The sequence below is a fragment of the Podarcis erhardii genome (genome assembly GCF_964252035.2).
Source record: "Podarcis erhardii genome assembly, chromosome: 13".
Lineage (NCBI taxonomy): Eukaryota > Metazoa > Chordata > Lepidosauria > Squamata > Lacertidae > Podarcis > Podarcis erhardii.
The window spans coordinates 9760196-9777911 of record NC_138502.1 but is presented as its reverse complement, the minus strand read 5'-3'; the positions used below and the strand labels follow the sequence as shown (position 1 = coordinate 9777911).

The following is a 17716-nucleotide window of genomic DNA, read 5'->3' as shown; positions in this document are numbered from 1 at the left end:
ATGGCATCTACCTGAGTTATTTAAGAGCTCAACTATGTATTTGCTGAACTGCTAATTAAAATATGTAACTTCTCCCTAAGATCAGGCTCCATGCTTGAGGATAGGCCAATATAACACCAACTTTTTGAAAAAGGGATCCAGGGAAACCCTGGAGATTACAGGCTGATTCGCTTAATCAGAATCTGCATGGTTTCTGAAAGAGTAAGCCCTGCTTTACTCATCTGCTACAATTCTTTGTAAGTGTTACCAGGCATATAGATACGATCCAGTTATTATTTATTGAATTATAGGTCACTTGGGTTTTACAAAAAGCAGCTTACAATATAGTACAAAAACTAAAAGCAGTGCAAAGCTGAAATGGAGCACATCCAAAACTCTCCAAGTTATAGGTACAAAACCTGACTGGGAAGAAACATTTTTCCTGGTGCCTAAAAGGAGCCAGTAATGCCAGGTGTGCCTCCATGTGAAGAGCATTTCATAGGCTGGGAGTCACCATTCAAAGGTTCCATTCTCTGTACCTGAAGTAGCATTTCATCTCAGTCACCCACAGACAATGGCAGAGCCTCCTTGGTTTCTCCTGGGAACTTTCCTTTCTTCTGCCATTCTCCCAACCTGGGGGTGCTTCAATTCCCGGACTCTCTTTGAGGGTCCTTCCATTACCTATCTGCTGCTTTCAAGTGGGTGCAGTCCTTGGCTCCCAATGGCATCCCAGAAGGGGAGACACCAGAGCAATAACTGCATGTAAACTGGAAACTTTACAAAAGGGAGCATTACCTTCCATATTTCCACATTCCAAGGATATGGTCGGCTCCTGGCCTCAGTTATTCTGTAGTTGGCTCTGGATGAGTATGTGATATGTAAGGCATGTGCCAGAGAATGGACAGCATTATAGATAGCGTAGCTGTGGCCAGTTATACTCATTGCAAAATAAGGTGCAGGAAGGCTCTCCAGCATCTCTTCTCCAGTACATATCTTTGTGATGTATATTGGCTCAATATCTTTTGGAAATTTACAGCTGAATGCTTGTTTCCAAAATTCCTTGATAAAACCATCTTTCTTTTTCCAAGAAGGATGTACATTCTGAAGAAGCTCTTTAAAGCCTCCTGGATGACTTGAGTGAATTGCAAAGGTTAGAGCGCCGTGAAGCCCTTCCATATCCATATTAAATATCTTTAGCATGGCACATGATGTGAATTCAATTTGGGCTGTTGTAATCCACACTTTTGCTGCAGATACCTTCTCCGGATATTCAGGATATGTTTCTTGAAACATTATAGTTCCTGCTATAGCATATGGCAACCATGAAATAGAAGAGGTTTCTCCATATATAATAATCACATCAGCTTTGCTTAGCGCAAAAGCTGGCAACAATGCCTGTGTTTCTACAACTACTTTTCCTGGATCAAGGAAATTATGCAAATTTTTACGAATTCGACGTATGAATGCTGAACAGATTTTATTCTGCAGAAGCATTGGCATTATGGTCTGCAAAAAATGTTCTCCGGCTTCATCATTTATAGCCATCAGACCTACCCATTTCCATCTGAAATACACAAGTAACTCAACAATCCCTTGAAACTGAAGGGCTTCATTGGGGACCATGCGATAAAAAGAAGGGAACTTCAACTGATCATTCAATTCTGGTTGAAATGAACCATATGAAATCTAAAATGAACAAACAAACAAAAGTGCACCATTTCAGTGTTGGAGGAGGAGTTCAGTATATTATTTAAAACCTTGGCACGTATCCATCTTTCCAAGCTGAAATTCCCCCTTCAAAAAAAGCATGTAGAAATAGGAGCATGAAACAGAAAGACAGAATGACTACCATTTCCCACATTCAATGCAAAACTCGACACTCTTACCCATTGATACAGATTGTAACAGCTGACCATAAAACTCATTGCATTTTGATATGTAGCACACACAAGTGCTGGATGCAAGTAACACAGCCTTCTTGGACTGAAGTCTCCAATTCCCACACTGCTGGTGAAATCACATTTGCGTGGGTTCTGGCCTGTGAGATCAGCAGGCAAAACGTCAGGTTCCATGAAAGAGCATCAGCAATGCTATCTTTCATAAATAAAATATGCTATACAAGGAAGAGGATGATCAACAAAGGAATGCCCCAGCTGCATGAACCAGGGGTTTCTGTGAGTGAGAGAGTTAATAAAAATAGGCTGACAGTAACACCAAAAAATGGGGGACGCGGGTGGCGTTGTGGGTAAAACCTCAGCGCCTAGGACTTGCCGATCGTATGGTCGGCAGTTCAAATCCCCGCGGCGGGGTGAGCTCCCGTCGTTCGGTCCCAGCTCCTGCCCACCTAGTAGTTCGAAAGCACCCTTAAGTGCAAGTAGATAAATAGGTACCGCTTTATAGCAGGAAGGTAAACAGCGTTTCCGTGTGCTGCGCTGGTGCAGGCTCGCCAGAGCAGTTTCGTCACGCTGGCCACGTGACCCGGAAGTGTCCTCGGACACGACTGGCCCCCGGCCTCTTAAGCGAGATGGGCGCGCAACCCCAGAGTCGGTCACGACTGGCCTGTACGGGCAGGGGGACCTTTACCTTTTTTTAACACCAAAAATGTGCAGTAAAATTCATAAGTGTGCCAGTCAAGCATCAAATTGAATCAATGGAGAAAAAACCTCAAGGAAGCTTACATCCCTGGTTGGTCTCTTAAGAACTGAAGCATGAATCTACTCCCCAACAATAAATTATTACCAAATATAACACCAAAGAAATGCAGTATGGCTTTCATCTGACTTTGCCTAAAGTTTTGTTTTTAAAATGCATTCTCTCCAAAAAGAAACAACCAAAATTCCGCAGGAAAGAGAACCAGACTGCGAAATCATCATGCATGTTACTGGAAAGCCCTGACAGCCAACACTTACATATATACCTCACAAAGTCACAGCCAGGAGCTGTCATTCTCCAAGTACAATTAGATAGATTGATCAATGATAGATAGATAGATAGATAGATAGATGATAGAGAGAGAGAGAGAGAGAGAGAGAGAGAGAGATAGATAGATGATAGATAGATAGATAGATAGATGATAGATAGATAGATAGATAGATGATAGATAGATAGATGATAGATAGATAGATGATAGATAGATAGATAGATAGATACAGATGATAGATGATAGATAGATAGATAGATAGATAGATAGATAGATAGATGATAGAATATTACTATGTTCTGTATAGGCCACCCACTTCATTGTGCCAGATGACAGGATAATAAGAAAAAATACAGACTTCACTTTTTGTGTCACCAAATTTCAACACGAAAGGGAGAAATTTCCATTGTTTGGAAAATCAAATTCTACCTGTGGAATCTTGTAAAGACCTAAGATATCTGCCATTGTTGAGGAGGTCTCAGCGCTCAGTCCCCCGATGACTCCTATTACATTTTCCTGGATACCACATTTGTAGTTGGGCACAAAGTTATGTGAGTTAAAGATCAGATCCTGAGTGTTGCGGTAGGTCATCTTTGGGTCCCAGTAGCTCTCATGGATGTGGAACCCCAGAGTGACATTGAGCAAGATATTGGGATTCTCATTTATCTCTTCAACAGCGAACACCAAGGCTAGGATATGCTGGTAGAATTTTGTCACCACTCTGCAAATGAAGGGACTTGCAATTTCATTGGAAAATTAAAGTAAATTATTTTAACACTGTTTTCAACTAGATCTAAGAGCTGAAAGTGCCTAGCTATAAAGAGTGGGCACAGCCTGGAAAGTTAGTCATTAGCTAAATCCCATTGGCAAGAAAAAAAGCTATGTTATGGTTATTAGACTTGTGCATGATATAATTCTGTTTTTGGAGTTCCATTCAACCAGATCAGAGTTATTGTAACTCAGAATATATAGATGGTAGAGCAATCTACATAGAGGATATGAAATATTTCCTTGAATTTCACTGTACTCATATGTAATATTACATCCATTCTTTTTTAACTCTAGACAATTTCAGCAATGGGCACCAGCTGGGTCACAGAAGTACGATATTGTGTTTGGAATCACTGGTAATTTCTGAAATCTCCTAAAAATGCATCAATTTCACACTTGTCTGTGTACCTTCAGCACCTTCCTTTTAAAAATTTGAAACTCAGTTTTGAGTGGAAATAGAACGGAATGCAGGGAACTGCCTTCTACTAAGTCCATCTAGCTCAGCATTTTTTATATCGTTTACTTTCATGTTGTAGCATGCAAGTCTTTGTCAGCCCTACCAGTGAATGCCAATAATTTAAACTGCAACCCTTTACATGAAAAGCATGTCCTGGAACACTTCCTTATAGCTGTTCCCTGTATGCAGACACAGACAGAACAATTGTGTCTAATGGTTTGTAGTACTGATTTCTTTTTAAGTTGTTTTATAGCATAAATCATTCAAAAAAACCAAACAAACCCTGCTTCTTTGAAGGATGCTTTAATTAATTCATATCTATGATTCAGTATTTCCATTTGTGGTGGTGATTATTATTATTATTATTATTATTATTATTATTATTATTATTAAAATTTACATTCTTCATGTAGTGTTGGAGATGTCAAATAAAGATACGGTGTGAAATGAAATCAATGTGGGTTTTCCAACACAGTGAGATTGGAGTTCCGCTCATGGACTGTCACTTCAAAAATTGTTCCAAATGGTTCTCCAACCTTCTAGAAAAGATTTTGAGAGTAATTCAAATGAGAGAAGGAGAAAGCTGCATTGCACAAGTGGGAATGTGCATTGATTTTCACCCTATCCATTTATCTTTACATATCTTAGTATGTCTAGCTAGAAAGCCATTCAGGAATCAAAGCATGAAATTTATTCCTATGAGAACATTTATAATCTTGGATTTATCTGACCCCATGTCCCCCCACATGGTTTCCTCCTGAAAAGACTGCAGTCAACCAGCAAAAGAGAGACAAAGAGAGAAGTGATTTGTCTGATCTCTCCTGCTCTGTCATTCATCTGATCTTGCTCCCTCCCTGCATGGTTTTCTGCCTGAAAATGGCTGCCGTCAGCCAGCAAAGAGGAAGGAAGGAAGGAAGGAAGGAAGGAAGGAAGGAAGGAAGGAAGGAAGGGGGCAAATGCTGGCTGTTCAGATATCTGAATCTGCAGAGTGTATAGAGAAGTTTGGACATAATTCTTTACATTCGAATCAGTGAATTTACACAGAGCACAGGCAGATAATGGGAACAGTGTGTAGTCTTTTTCAAAGAAATGATGGGAACATGAATTCAAAGAGGCAGTCAACTATAGAAACATAAAACACCACACACACACACACTGCAGTTTTATAGAAGGAAACAATTCCTTACAGAGGTAAATCAATCAGTACTGGGGAAGGTTGCTTTTTGAATGACACTTCAGGGATAACGTAATGTATAAGAGATGTCATCCCACCAATGAGAAGATCGCCTGGCTCATACCACTCATGTAGAACACGTACAGGTTTCTTTCTGCTGCAGCTAATACTATGCACTTTGCACACCATGTTTGGAAGCAGAAGGAGAAAAATCACCATCCTAATAGTAACCTTCCGTCCACACATGAAATCTCCCACGTCTCTCAGTTTACCATATCATTACAACTATTGACCTCATTTGAGCAAGATGACTTTATTAGCAGCTGACTCTGCCAACACACTACTCAGAGGGACTCCTATCCACCTTAACCTTATCCTCGACAATATCACAAAAGCATATCTTGAATGCCAATTAAACTACATCAATTTGAAATGTGAGCTCTACAAAGTAAGAGAGAAACTGGTCAAAATGACACAGCCCTAACTCTCTCTATTCCCTAATCTTAGCTGTCTATGGAACACTGGAGAACTTATAATCATTTCAGACATTCCAATTGAATGTTTTCCCCTTCTGTCTTCTGTGAAGCCACTGGAGCTTTGGTCAATTGAATTGATTATACTAATTTAGATAATTGCAGGGGAAATAATAACTTCTGCAACGTTCTTGCCTGTTGAAAATATGGTTTCTTTGAATAAAACATATTTGTTGCATCACAGAGTTGGAAGGGAACTTCAAGGTTCCCCCTGGGGGTGGGGGTTATTGTTTTGTCACAACTTGCCTGTTGCAGTGTGGGGCAGGTTGACAAATGTTTTGAATGCAATAAATGAACAATTAAATGAAGCTTGGGAAGCTTAACACAGGTCCCACTAAATGTGACATAGGTTTCAAACAGAAATTCTCTTCTTGTAGAATAGACAAATTCTAATAGCATTATTAGTGTTATTACTACTATTTTAATTTATTACTAAAAGTAAAATTTGAAGGGGTTTGAAGAATGCTTCAGAATCTATTATAGACAGTAAACTGTCATCTGTGACCACTGCAGTCTGCACCTTGTAATGGAGCTCCAATCTGATGTCTTTATTCTCTGGCTCTCCCTCTGCTAACAGCCTTTAACCACTGCATTGCAGCCAATTCCCTGCACTGAGTAAGGTTGTGAGGTTTTTGGGAAGGGGTAAATAACAAACCAATGGAAAGAAACAGCAAGAAACACATTCAATTGAACACAGTCAATATGTGTTCTGAATTTATTTACTAGTTTATTGACTTTCATCACAAAACAATCAAAGGGCAGGTAACAACAGGGCACTACTATCCGTGAAACCAATCAATATAATGAAGCAGATTTTTTTTAAAAAAATCATAGCATACTGAGGAAACATCAAGCACTTATCTATCCACATTGTGTGAATAGGAACATATTGTAACTTAATGTTGGTGTTGGCCAGATCTTGAGCCACTGGTTAGTAACAAAGACACTTCAACTAGTTTCATGGTTACAGCATTGCAGCTTCTAGTCTTCCTGGAGTTTATTGTATTTATACCAGAGCTCTAACATCAACTGTAATTTTCTGAAAAACTCTGCCACAGTAATATACATGTTTTCTATTCCTGTTTTCAACTTATTGGCCAATCAAGGAACAAAGAGTTCATATATCTAACTTGCACTGAATGGCATATCCTGTTAACATTTTAGCCTCTTGGTCAGACTTGCATCTATTTTCGTGGGTTTTCTTTCTTTCTTTTTAAAATCACTATGCAAAACCACAGAACAAAAACTGTTGTAATTAGTCCCTGCTTATTTACACATATCTGATGATTATGTGTAGAATACCAAGAAAAAAATTGGAAGCATAAACCCTTCTATTATTTATAGCTTTCTTCGGATCAGTTGATCTTTGTTGTTCAACTCAGGCTTCAGTAAAATGATGTAGCATTTAGGGAAAAATATGCAACAAAGTAGCCCAGCACTGGAAGCCAAGATGGAGAAGATCTCCACAGCCACCATGTATTTTCCACTTGTGCTCAGGTATGTAGGAACAAAGGAGAGCCAAACACTGCAAAAGACCAGCATGCTGAAAGTGATGAACTTGGCTTCATTAAAACTGTCGGGCAACTTCCTGGCTAGGAAAGCTACAGTGAAGCTGAGAAAGGCCAGGAAGCCCAAGTAGCCCAGGACACAATAAAACATGATGCTTGAGCCTTCATTACATAGCAATATAATTTCTTCAGTCACTGAGTATGTGTCCACATCTGGGAACGGTGCAGAGGTTGCCAGCCACAGAGTACAAATTCCTATTTGAATTTTGGAGCAGGAAAGGACAATGGAATAAGTCAGCCTTTGTCCCAACCATGTCCTCATCCTGGATCCTGGTTTGGTAGCCATGAATGCCAAAACCACAGAGATGGTTTTGGCCAAGATGCTAGAGAGGGCCACAGAGAAGATTATACCAAAAGCAGTTTGTCGGAGAAGGCAGTTTACCACATTAGGCCTTCCGAGGAACATCAATGAGCACAGGAAACACAAGAGAAGGGAGATGAGGAGAATGTAGGTGAGGCTTCTGTTGTTGGCCTTGACTATGGCAGTGTCCTGGTATTTGATGAAGATGCCAAACACCAGCACCGTAATCTGTGCTAACAAAACTGCAGAGAAATTTAGAACAATAGCCAAAGTGTCATCAGTAGCCAGGAAGTTTGGAATCTTAGGAATGCATTGATCCTTTCCTTTGTTTGGATATTGGTCATCTGGACAAAGGACACAAGTTTCCATGTCTAGAGAGAAAAGGAACAGCAATTTAAATGCATGGGAAATTGTTCTCATCATAGCTGTCTTAGCAGAAGCCCACCTAACATGGATGCAAAGAATTGAGACTATGCTTTCTAAAGGGAACTTGCTTGGGATCTCTATGTGAAAGACCTCTATGTCTCTACATTTCTAAGGAGATAGAGATCCACCAGATGAATCCAAATTGGGGGTGTGGAATTTGGGGGGCTTTAAGGACTTCCTTAGAGAAGCTCACAACAGATGCCTAAAAAGGGTCCTTTGTATTTAAAAGGGTTTTTCCACAATTTTTTCATAATAACAAAAAACAACAACCCCAAAACAAATAGTACTAATGAAACGTTCTTTTATATTTTGCAGACAACAGATCTTGCAATCATCACATCAGTTACCTAGGAATTTGCTGGTGCTAAAATGTTTCACCTGGGTTTCTACGTATTTTTTACTCAAGATGTTTAACAAGAACTACAGTGGTGCCCCGCAAGACGAACGCCTCGCAAGACGGAAAACCCGCTAGACGAAAGGGTTTTCCGTTTTGGAGGCGCTTCGCTAAACGAATTTCTCTATGGGGTTGCTTCGCAAGACGAAAAAATCTTGCGAGTTCCCGCGGGTTTTTTTCGCTTTTTTCCCCCCTTTCCTAAGCCGCTAAGCCGCTTATCAGCTGTTTCGCTGATAAGCCGCCTCTCAGCTGATCGCTAAAAGCCGCTAGACCGCTAATAGCGCTAATCCGCTAAGCCGTCAATGGGCTTGCTTCGCAAGACGAAAAAACCGCTAGACGAAGAGAATCGCGGAACGGATTAATTTCGGCTTGCGGGGCACCACTGTATTCATAAAACTTTTGTATGCAAATAACAAAAACTATATATTATACCCAGTGCTTTTTTCTGGGGGGGGATGCAGGGGTACGCATACCCCTAAACATTTTGGGAATCTAAGTTTGGCCTCCTTGAGGGGCAGTATTTCACTATGTGTAGGAAAATGAATGTACCCCATAACATTTTTTGGTGGGGGCTGATTATACCATTATTTGAAGATAACCCACAGCTTACTTTGAGGGGGAGGAATGTATTCTTTGATATATATTTATATGACAAGTCCTACCAATCTCATTTGAAAACATCCCATCTGGACATGGAGCACAATCATAACAGCAAGATTTCTCCCCCTCTTTTTTTTTCTTATGGTAGCCAGGATGGCAGTTGTCATTACATACTGAAAGAGGTGGTACCTATCCAAAGGGAAATTTATTATTAAGAAAATGTTCAGGAAATAGAACTTATATCAGTAAAAAGCACCAGTAAATGAAAGTGCAAATGACGTGGAATAAAATATGCAGAAGAGAACAGGTGCCAGAATCACTGGATGAAATACCTACTAGATCAGGCATCTTGAACACTAAAGAAGATTATTATTATATTATATTAATTATATTATATTATATTATATTATATTATATTATATTATATTATAATTATTAAATTTATTGGATACTTATCTTTCTATGCACACATTTTAAAAGGCCATGGATCATTGCCAAAAGCTATTGCCAAAAGCTTGGTTAAAGAGGAATGTTTTTATTTGGCACCCAAATATATATAAAAATTGTGTCGGGCGAGCCTCCCTGGGGACTGAATTCCACAAATTGGGAGCCACCACAGTAAACACCTGTTCTCATGTTGTCACCCTCCAGACCTCTATGTAGTGGGCACACAAATAAAGAGCTCAGATGATGATTGGAATATTGTAGTACCGTATTTTTCTCCCCATAGGACGCACCGCCCCATAGGACGCACCTAGTTTTTTTGGGGGGGGGAATAAAGGGGGAAAAATATTTTCCCCCCCCAGGCACAGGGGCTGGCGCGGGGGAAGCCTGAGCTTCCCCCCACTCCAGCCCCCAGAACAGGCTGCCGCCCCAAGCCTTGTGTGCCCGGCGGGAGGTCCCGCCGGGCGCGCAAGGCTTGCCGACATCAGCCTGAAGCAGGGGGCAGGCTCTGCAGCTCGTCCCCCACTTCGGGCTGCAGTCTGCCACCCCAAGCCTTGCGCGCCCGGCGGGACCTCCCGTCGGGCATTTGAGGCTTGCGGATAGCTTCCTGAAGCCTGGAGAGCGAGAGGGGTCAGTGAGCACTAACGCCTCTCGCTCTCCAGGCTTCAGCGAAAGCCTGCATTCGCCCCATAGGACGCACACACATTTCCCCTTCATTTTTGGAGGGGAAAAAGTGTGTCCTATAGGGCAAAAAATACGGTACCTAGGTAAGGTAAAGTTAAAGGACCCCGGGATGGTTAAGTCCAGTCAAAGGCGACTATGGGGTTGTGGCGCTCATCTCACTTTCAGACCGAGGGAAACAGCATTCGTCCACAGACAGCTTTCCGGGTCATGTGGCCAGCATGACTAAACCACTTCTGGCGCAACGGGACACCGTGATGGAAGCCAGAGCACAGAGAAACACTGTTTCCCTTCCCACCACAGCGGCACCTACCATATTTTTCCGTCTATAAGATGCTCCCATGTATAAAATTCCCCATTATTTTTGGGGACTCCGAATAAAAAAATGGGGGGAGATACTATTCGTGTATAAGACGAGCCCAGATTTTGAGCATTATTTTAGAGTAAAAAAAACCATAGTCTTATACACAGAAAAGAATGGTGTTTATCTACTTGCACTGGCATATTTTCGAACTGCTAGGTTGGCAGAAGTTGGGACAGAGCAATGGGAACTCACCCCATCACTGGGATTTGAATTGGCAAGCCCAAGAGGCTCAGTGGTTTAGACCACAGTGCCACCCGCATCCCCATTGTACCTACACTTAGCCCAGCAAATAGTACAACTTGTAAAACATCTGATCTAATGTCAATACTAAGAACAGGTGTGGCAAACTTTTTACCCTCCAGATGTTGCTAAACTGCAACTCCTAACAGCCTCAGCAGTTATGACTGATGGCCAAGGATGATAGGAGTTGTAGTTCAGCAACATCTAAAGTACGAAAGTTTTTCCATGCCTGAGACAGAATGACTTGAACTAGATGTTTCTAAACTTAATAAAGTGTTAATTTCACTAGCTATCCATAGATAGAATTTCTCCCTTCCATATGAATGTTTCAGGATATAACATTAATAAAAATAATACAGATGCAAAATAATTTAATGGAATAGCTAAAGCAGGATGTAGCAAGCCATTTGAATGTTGATTGTTAACTCACAATTTAAAGTTTATCAGCATTTGCTTTCAAAATAATTATTTCACATTTGAAAGGACTGTAAAAGAAAACCTTGCAATCAATAAGAAAACCTTAAAACTTTTATTGGCTGTGTTGACTGGTTATATTAAAAATGAATGTAATAGAAATTTTAATTTCTGTATTAAAAGGCAATTGTCTCTGCTCCATATATTATTTTGAAGACGTTAGAAATTGTTGATATTGTTATGAGTTTGGGGTGTTAAGGTGGGTGCCTCTAATCCCTGGATCCAACAAGTGTTAGAATTTAATCAAGGTTTCTAAGTCTTGGAATTGCCAGGCCAGCCTCCTGGTGTGGTGATAGCCTGGATGATGAACCATCAAGCAAGATTAAGGGGCTTGGCGCAAGGTGGCAAATGGGTGGGGTTTTCTCCCTCAATAGATAAAGCCAGAGTTTAGAGTACAGAGTTTGGATTTGACCTAGAAGTAAAGCAGCAGAATGGAGAGAGCCAGAGAAATATTTCAGAGCAATGTTTGATCTCACTGAAGGTTCAGGTTGTATATATGGGTAACTAAACCATATCTCTTGAAGACACCATAGTCTCTGCTGTGCCACATTTCCAAAGGAAACACCACCCCTGGAACCCCTGGAATCTCACACCGCTCAGACATTGGGGTGGCATGTAACACTGGTGTTAGAATCTAGATTTGTGTTTCTGGAGAAGAGCCTGTGAGCAAAGAGTCCTGATTCTAAATGGAGGGAGGAACGGGAACACACCTGGAACAGATAAATCAGCAAAGCTAGCAAGATGGAGCAGCAGTTTGCTGAAATGAAGTCCTCTCAATGGGTTTGCTAGATCAACAGCTGCAAGTGGTGAAGACTGACCTAGAAGCCTGGTTGTGAGACTTCAATAAGGGGATCAAGAGGATAGAAGCCTAGCTAGCCTGGACTCTAAGGTATCTGAGTCACTAGCTGAAACCCTGACTAATTTGGAGTTGGCCAACAGGCTCGCAACAGCACAGGGTGGGGGGCTCTGGACTCAGCGTGGGGCGCACAGCACCCGGCCTTCTCCCAACTGTGTGCTTGGTGCGGCCTGCTCCCAACCGTGCCAAGTCACAAGCACTCATTGCATGCCGCACGTGTGACATCACACATGCACCTTGCATGCTTGCAACGTCAGGCCCCCTCAGTCTTCAATGCAAGATGACATTGCTGCATTCCTCAGTTTCTTTAACACACTTTTATCTATTTGTCAACTCAATACAGTTTCCCAGTGAATTTCAAATGTATGCAATATATTAATCAATTCTGCCTTTTTCTTTGTTACATCTACAGTGGCAGAGCTAGGGGCTCCAGCACCCGGAGCGGCTGTGTGCGTGGGGACGGGGCTACCAGTGCACGGGGGCGCATCCCAGGGGGCGATGTCACCCCCCTCAGGGATGACACCCTTTCTCCGCCACTGTACATCTATAGACATCTCATTTTATTGTATGATCATGAATATTGATACTTGGGAGGCTAGATTTTTAATAGTCATGCAGCATTCCATGAAGTCTTTTATATGTCGCTACTTGAAAGGTAGTATGGCTCTTTCCCTACCTGAGTCAAGTTCCAGTGCCATTTGATTCTGTCCTCATAAATGGAAAACTCTTTGCCTGGAGGAGCCTGAGGATCCAGTTCCCCCACTTTGACCCTGATGTAGGATCTATTTGAAAAAGTCACCAAGTTTCTAATGTCAAATCCACCTACTAATTCCCCATGTTTGTTAAACGTAATTTCATCTCCAGCACTGTTGTTGAATGACATCCTCTGAAGGAATGAGTGGAGCTAGAGAGAGAAAGGGAGAGAGAGTTTTAAAGTCCAAAAAGCATTGTAATGTTATCATTAAAATATGAAATCACAACAGCTTTTGGTAGCAGATATGGGAAGAGAGTGGCAAATCGCAGAATTTGTGAAAATTCAGGTTTTTGAATGTGCTACCCCAGAGAGTCTATTTTCTTCAAATACATTCTAGACATTATTTGAACAAATAAATCTACATTATATGCATACTTGTATTCATTAAGTGCATTAACTCTTGAGATGACAAATTCCAAAATTTGCTCATTTTAATGCCAATATGCCATATACAAAGGCATCAATGGTAATAGGTGAGAATTCAGTATTGCATGCAAACTGAACAGTCTGCCACAAGAAACTTTACCTTCCAAGGTTCAACAGTCTGAGGAGATGGTCGGCCACTGGTCTCAATTGTTCTGTAGTTGGCTCTGGATGAGTACCTGATATGTAAGGCATGTGCCAGAGAATATGCAGCGGTGTAGATACTGTAGCTGTGGCCAGTCATACTCATTGCAAAATAAGGGGCAGGAAGGCTCTCCAGCATCTCCTCTCCTGTACATGTGTATGTGTCGTCTATTTGCTCCATAGCGTTTGGAAATCTACACTTGAATGCTTGCTCCCAGAAAGTATGGATAAAACCATCTTCATTTGCCCAGGAAGGACGTACATTCTGAAGAAATTCTTGGAAGCCGGGCAGATCATTTGAGTGAATTGCAAAGGACAGAGCACCATGAAGCTCTCGCATTTCAGCATAAAACAAATTGTGCAGCTTAGAGAATGTGAATTCAATTTGGGCTGTTGTAATCCACACTTTTGCTGCAGATACCTTCTCCTGATATTCAGGATGCATTGCTTGAAGTATTCTAGTTCCTTCTATAGCATATGGTAACCATGAAATAGAAGAAGTTTCTCCATATATAATAACTGTATCAGCTTTGCTTACCGCAAAAGCTGGGAAAAGCCCCTGTGTTTCTGAGACTACTTTACGTTCAATAAAATAGGTATGCAAATTGGTACCAATTCGACGTATGAATGCTGAACAGATTTTATTCTGCAGAAGCATTGGCTCTATGGTCTGCAAAAAATGTTCTCCGCCTTCATCATCTATAGCCATCAGACCTACCCATTTCCATCTGAAATACACAAGTAACTCAACAATCCCTTGATACTGAAGGGCTTCATTGGGGACCATGCGATAAAAAGAAGGGAACCTCAACTGATCATTCAATTCTGGTTGAAATGAACCATATGAAATCTAAAAAGGAAGAAGAAAAAAGGAAGAAGAGGGCATTTCAGCATGGAAAGAGGCATTCATCATATTGTTTAAAACCTTGTCACATACTCTCTAATATCTCAAGGTTAGTGATGGGAACCTCTGACCTGTGTTCTAATTTGGTCTGGCTGACCTAATTTGTCTACAAAGTTGTTTTCGCTAAGCCACTTATGGAAAGAATTAATATCCTAGTGGTGCTGGTGACTTTAGACAATCAACAATCAAGGCACTCTTGCCCCTCTGAAAACCTAAGGTCACTCATGAAAAAGATCTGGGTGTGAGGAAGTTAGTAACTCATCCAGTAGCCTGACAGTAACACCAAAAGTATGCAGTGGAATTCATAAGTATATTACTACCACCTAATGTAACACCAAAGAAATACAATAGGGATTGCATCTGACGTAACCTGAGGTTTTGGTTTGAAAAGGCATTCTTTTCTCAAGATGGAGGCCCCACCAAAATTCTGAAGGAAAAATGACCAAACAGTCAAATTATTGCACATGAATAATCAAATTTCAACACGAAAGGGAGAAATTTCCATTGTTTGGATACTCAAATCCTACCTGTGGAATCTTGTAAAGACCTAAGATGTCTGCCATGTTTGAGGAGGTCTCATAGCTTAATCCCCCGATGACTCCGATGACGTTTTCCTGGATGCCACATTTGTAGTTGGGTACAAAGTTATGAGAGTTAAAGATCAGATCCTGAGTGTTGCAGTAGGTCATCTTTGAGTCACAATAGCTGTCATAGATGTGGAACCCGAGTGTGACATTGGGCAAGATATTGTGATTCTCATTGATCTCTTCAACAGCGAACACCAAGGCTAGGATATGCTGGTAGAGCTTTGTCACCATGCTGCAAATAAATAAATTAACTGGATAATTAAACAGTGCATATAATTATTTTAATACCGATTTCTTCTAGATTTGAGATATGCAGCTGTCGAACTATAAAGAAGGGGCACAACCAGCAAAGTCATTCAGTAAGTCTGGTTGGCAAGAACTATGCCATGAACATCAACAGCGCCACAGAAGTGTGATTCTGTGTTTGGAATCATTGGCACTTTCCAAAACATCCTAAAACTTCATCATCTTCATACCTATCTGTTCAGCTTTGGCACCTTCCTTTTTAAAGTTTCAAAGCAAATTCTGAGCCCAGCCTATCTAGCTCAGCATTCTCTACACTGGTAACTGGTAATGTTTCAGAGTGGGGTCTTTGTCAGCACTGCCTACAGGTGCCAAGCTGTTCCCTATAGACAGACAGTGCTGATCCCTTTATTAAAGCTGTTTTGTAACACAGATGGTCTCCCAAACAAGCAAACCCCACTTTAATGAATTCTTTTCTATACTCTAGTAGACCCCATTTTCAGCAATCTTGGACATATAGTACAAAATAAAATCAATGTAGATTTATCCAACAATATATGTGTGTGGAGGTCCACTTATGCAATGAAACTTCTCCTTCCTTTCCTCTTTCTGTGTGCCTTTGAAGTCTTTCCTGGGGTCAGGGGGAGTCCTCTAGCCTTCTGGGAGCATGTTTTGAGGGGAGGTTGCAAGTGAGAGAAGTGGAAAATTCCAATGGGCAAGTGGGAATCTGCTATTGAGCAGCAGTGTGAGAAGAAACTGCATTTTCCTTCACATATCTTGGTGGCTTCTTTTCAGAAGACCATTTAGTAAAGAAAGCATGAAAAAGAAGAACAAATTTTCTTCGTTTTGTTTTGCTGCTTTGGTTCTTAGATTCTCTTTAGTTAACTCTTTCAAGAAAGAAATAAGTGAAAACCCATTCCCTTCTATAATGCTTTTATGAGATTTTCCTTTGGTCCCATAGCAGATTCTTTTGCCAGTAGCTGTTGGCATTTGGTTATTTTTAAAAGTGAATATAATTATGAAATAAATCAAGGGACTTAAGGGCTCTCATTTTCAATGTAAAGTATATCTCTCCTGCATACTATGATAGAATGCTTCATATTTTGAATTTCTGCTCAAATTGAATTACAATAGGTTGATGTTTTCAAAGGTTCAAATGGCAATATGAGCATATTATTTAAAATCAAAGAAACACGACGCCAACAATATAAATGTAAAAACTCATTGAAACACTCACACCACACCGCACATACACAACACACTTTCATAGAGTGAAACCGTTCCTTACAAAGGTGAGATAATCAGTTCTAGGCAAGGTTGCTTCATGAATAAAACTTCAGGTAAAATGTAACAGATAAAATATGTCAACCCAACAAAGAGATCACCTGGCTCATACCACTCATGTGGAACACATACAAGTTTCTTTCTGGTGCAGCTAATACTATGCACTCTCCTGCTCTGTCATTCATCTGATCTTGCTCCCTCCCTTCCTGCATGGTTTTCTACCTGAAAAAGGCTGCCGTCAGCCAGCAAAGAGGAAGGAAGGAAGGAAGGAAGGAAGGAAGGAAGGAAGGAAGGGGGCAAATGCTGGCTGTTCAGATATCTGAATCTGCAGAGTGTATAGAGAAGTTTGGACATTATTCTTTACATTCGAATCAGTGAATTTACACAGAGCGCAGGCAGATAATGGGAACTGTTTGTAGTCTTTTTCAAAGAAATCAAGGAAACATGAATTCAAAGAGGCAGTCAACTATAGAAACATAAGACACCACACACACACACACACACACACACACACACACACACAAACGAAGAAACAAACAAACACAAAGTACAGTTTTATAGAAGGAAACAATTCCTTACAAAGGGTCTTCATTCAGTACTGGGGAAGGTTGCTCGTTGAATGTCATTTCAGGGAAAATGTAATGGATAAAAGATGTCATCCCACCAATGAGGAGATCACCTGGCTTATACCACTCATTTGGAACACGAACAGGTTTCTTTCTGGTGCAGCTAATGCTATGCACTTTGCACACCATGTTTGGAAGCAAAAGAAGAAAAATCACCATCCTGATGGCAAGCTTCCATCCACACATGAAATCTCCCACGTCTCTCAGTTTACCATATTATTACTGCTATTGACCTGATCTCAGCAAGATGGTTTGAGTGGCAGCTGGCTCTGCCAACACTCTACTCAAAGGGACATCTACCCCCGCCCCCTTATCCTTAACCGCAACAATATCACAAAAGCATACATCGAATGACAATAAAGATACAACAATTTGAAACTTCAGCACTACAACGAAAGAGGGAAACAGATCAAATCACAGAGTCCTGCTTCTCCCTAGTTCTTAATCTTAGCTGTCTATGGAACACTGGGGTGCTTATAATCAATTCAGACTTTCAAGTTAATTTTTTCTTCCTACTACCTTCTGTGAAGCCACTGGGGCTTTGGTTACTTGAACTAATTATAATGATT

The 17716-nt window shown here is 40.9% G+C and overlaps 1 protein-coding gene across 1 annotated transcript in view; it reads right to left on the bottom strand.

Annotated features, from left to right (window-relative positions):
* Positions 1-17276, bottom strand: part of LOC309326875 (taste receptor type 1 member 2-like) — a gene marked incomplete at both ends in the record, with an annotated part of 30335 nt that extends 13059 nt beyond the window's left edge. The window contains 4 exons of the mRNA XM_081835907.1: positions 12859-13086; positions 14222-14353; positions 14935-15226; positions 17101-17276. Of these exons, the coding sequence (XP_081692033.1) occupies positions 12859-13086; positions 14222-14353; positions 14935-15226; positions 17101-17276 (828 nt within the window). The remainder of the gene's footprint in view (positions 1-12858; positions 13087-14221; positions 14354-14934; positions 15227-17100) is intronic.
* Positions 17277-17716: the final 440 nt, after the last annotated feature.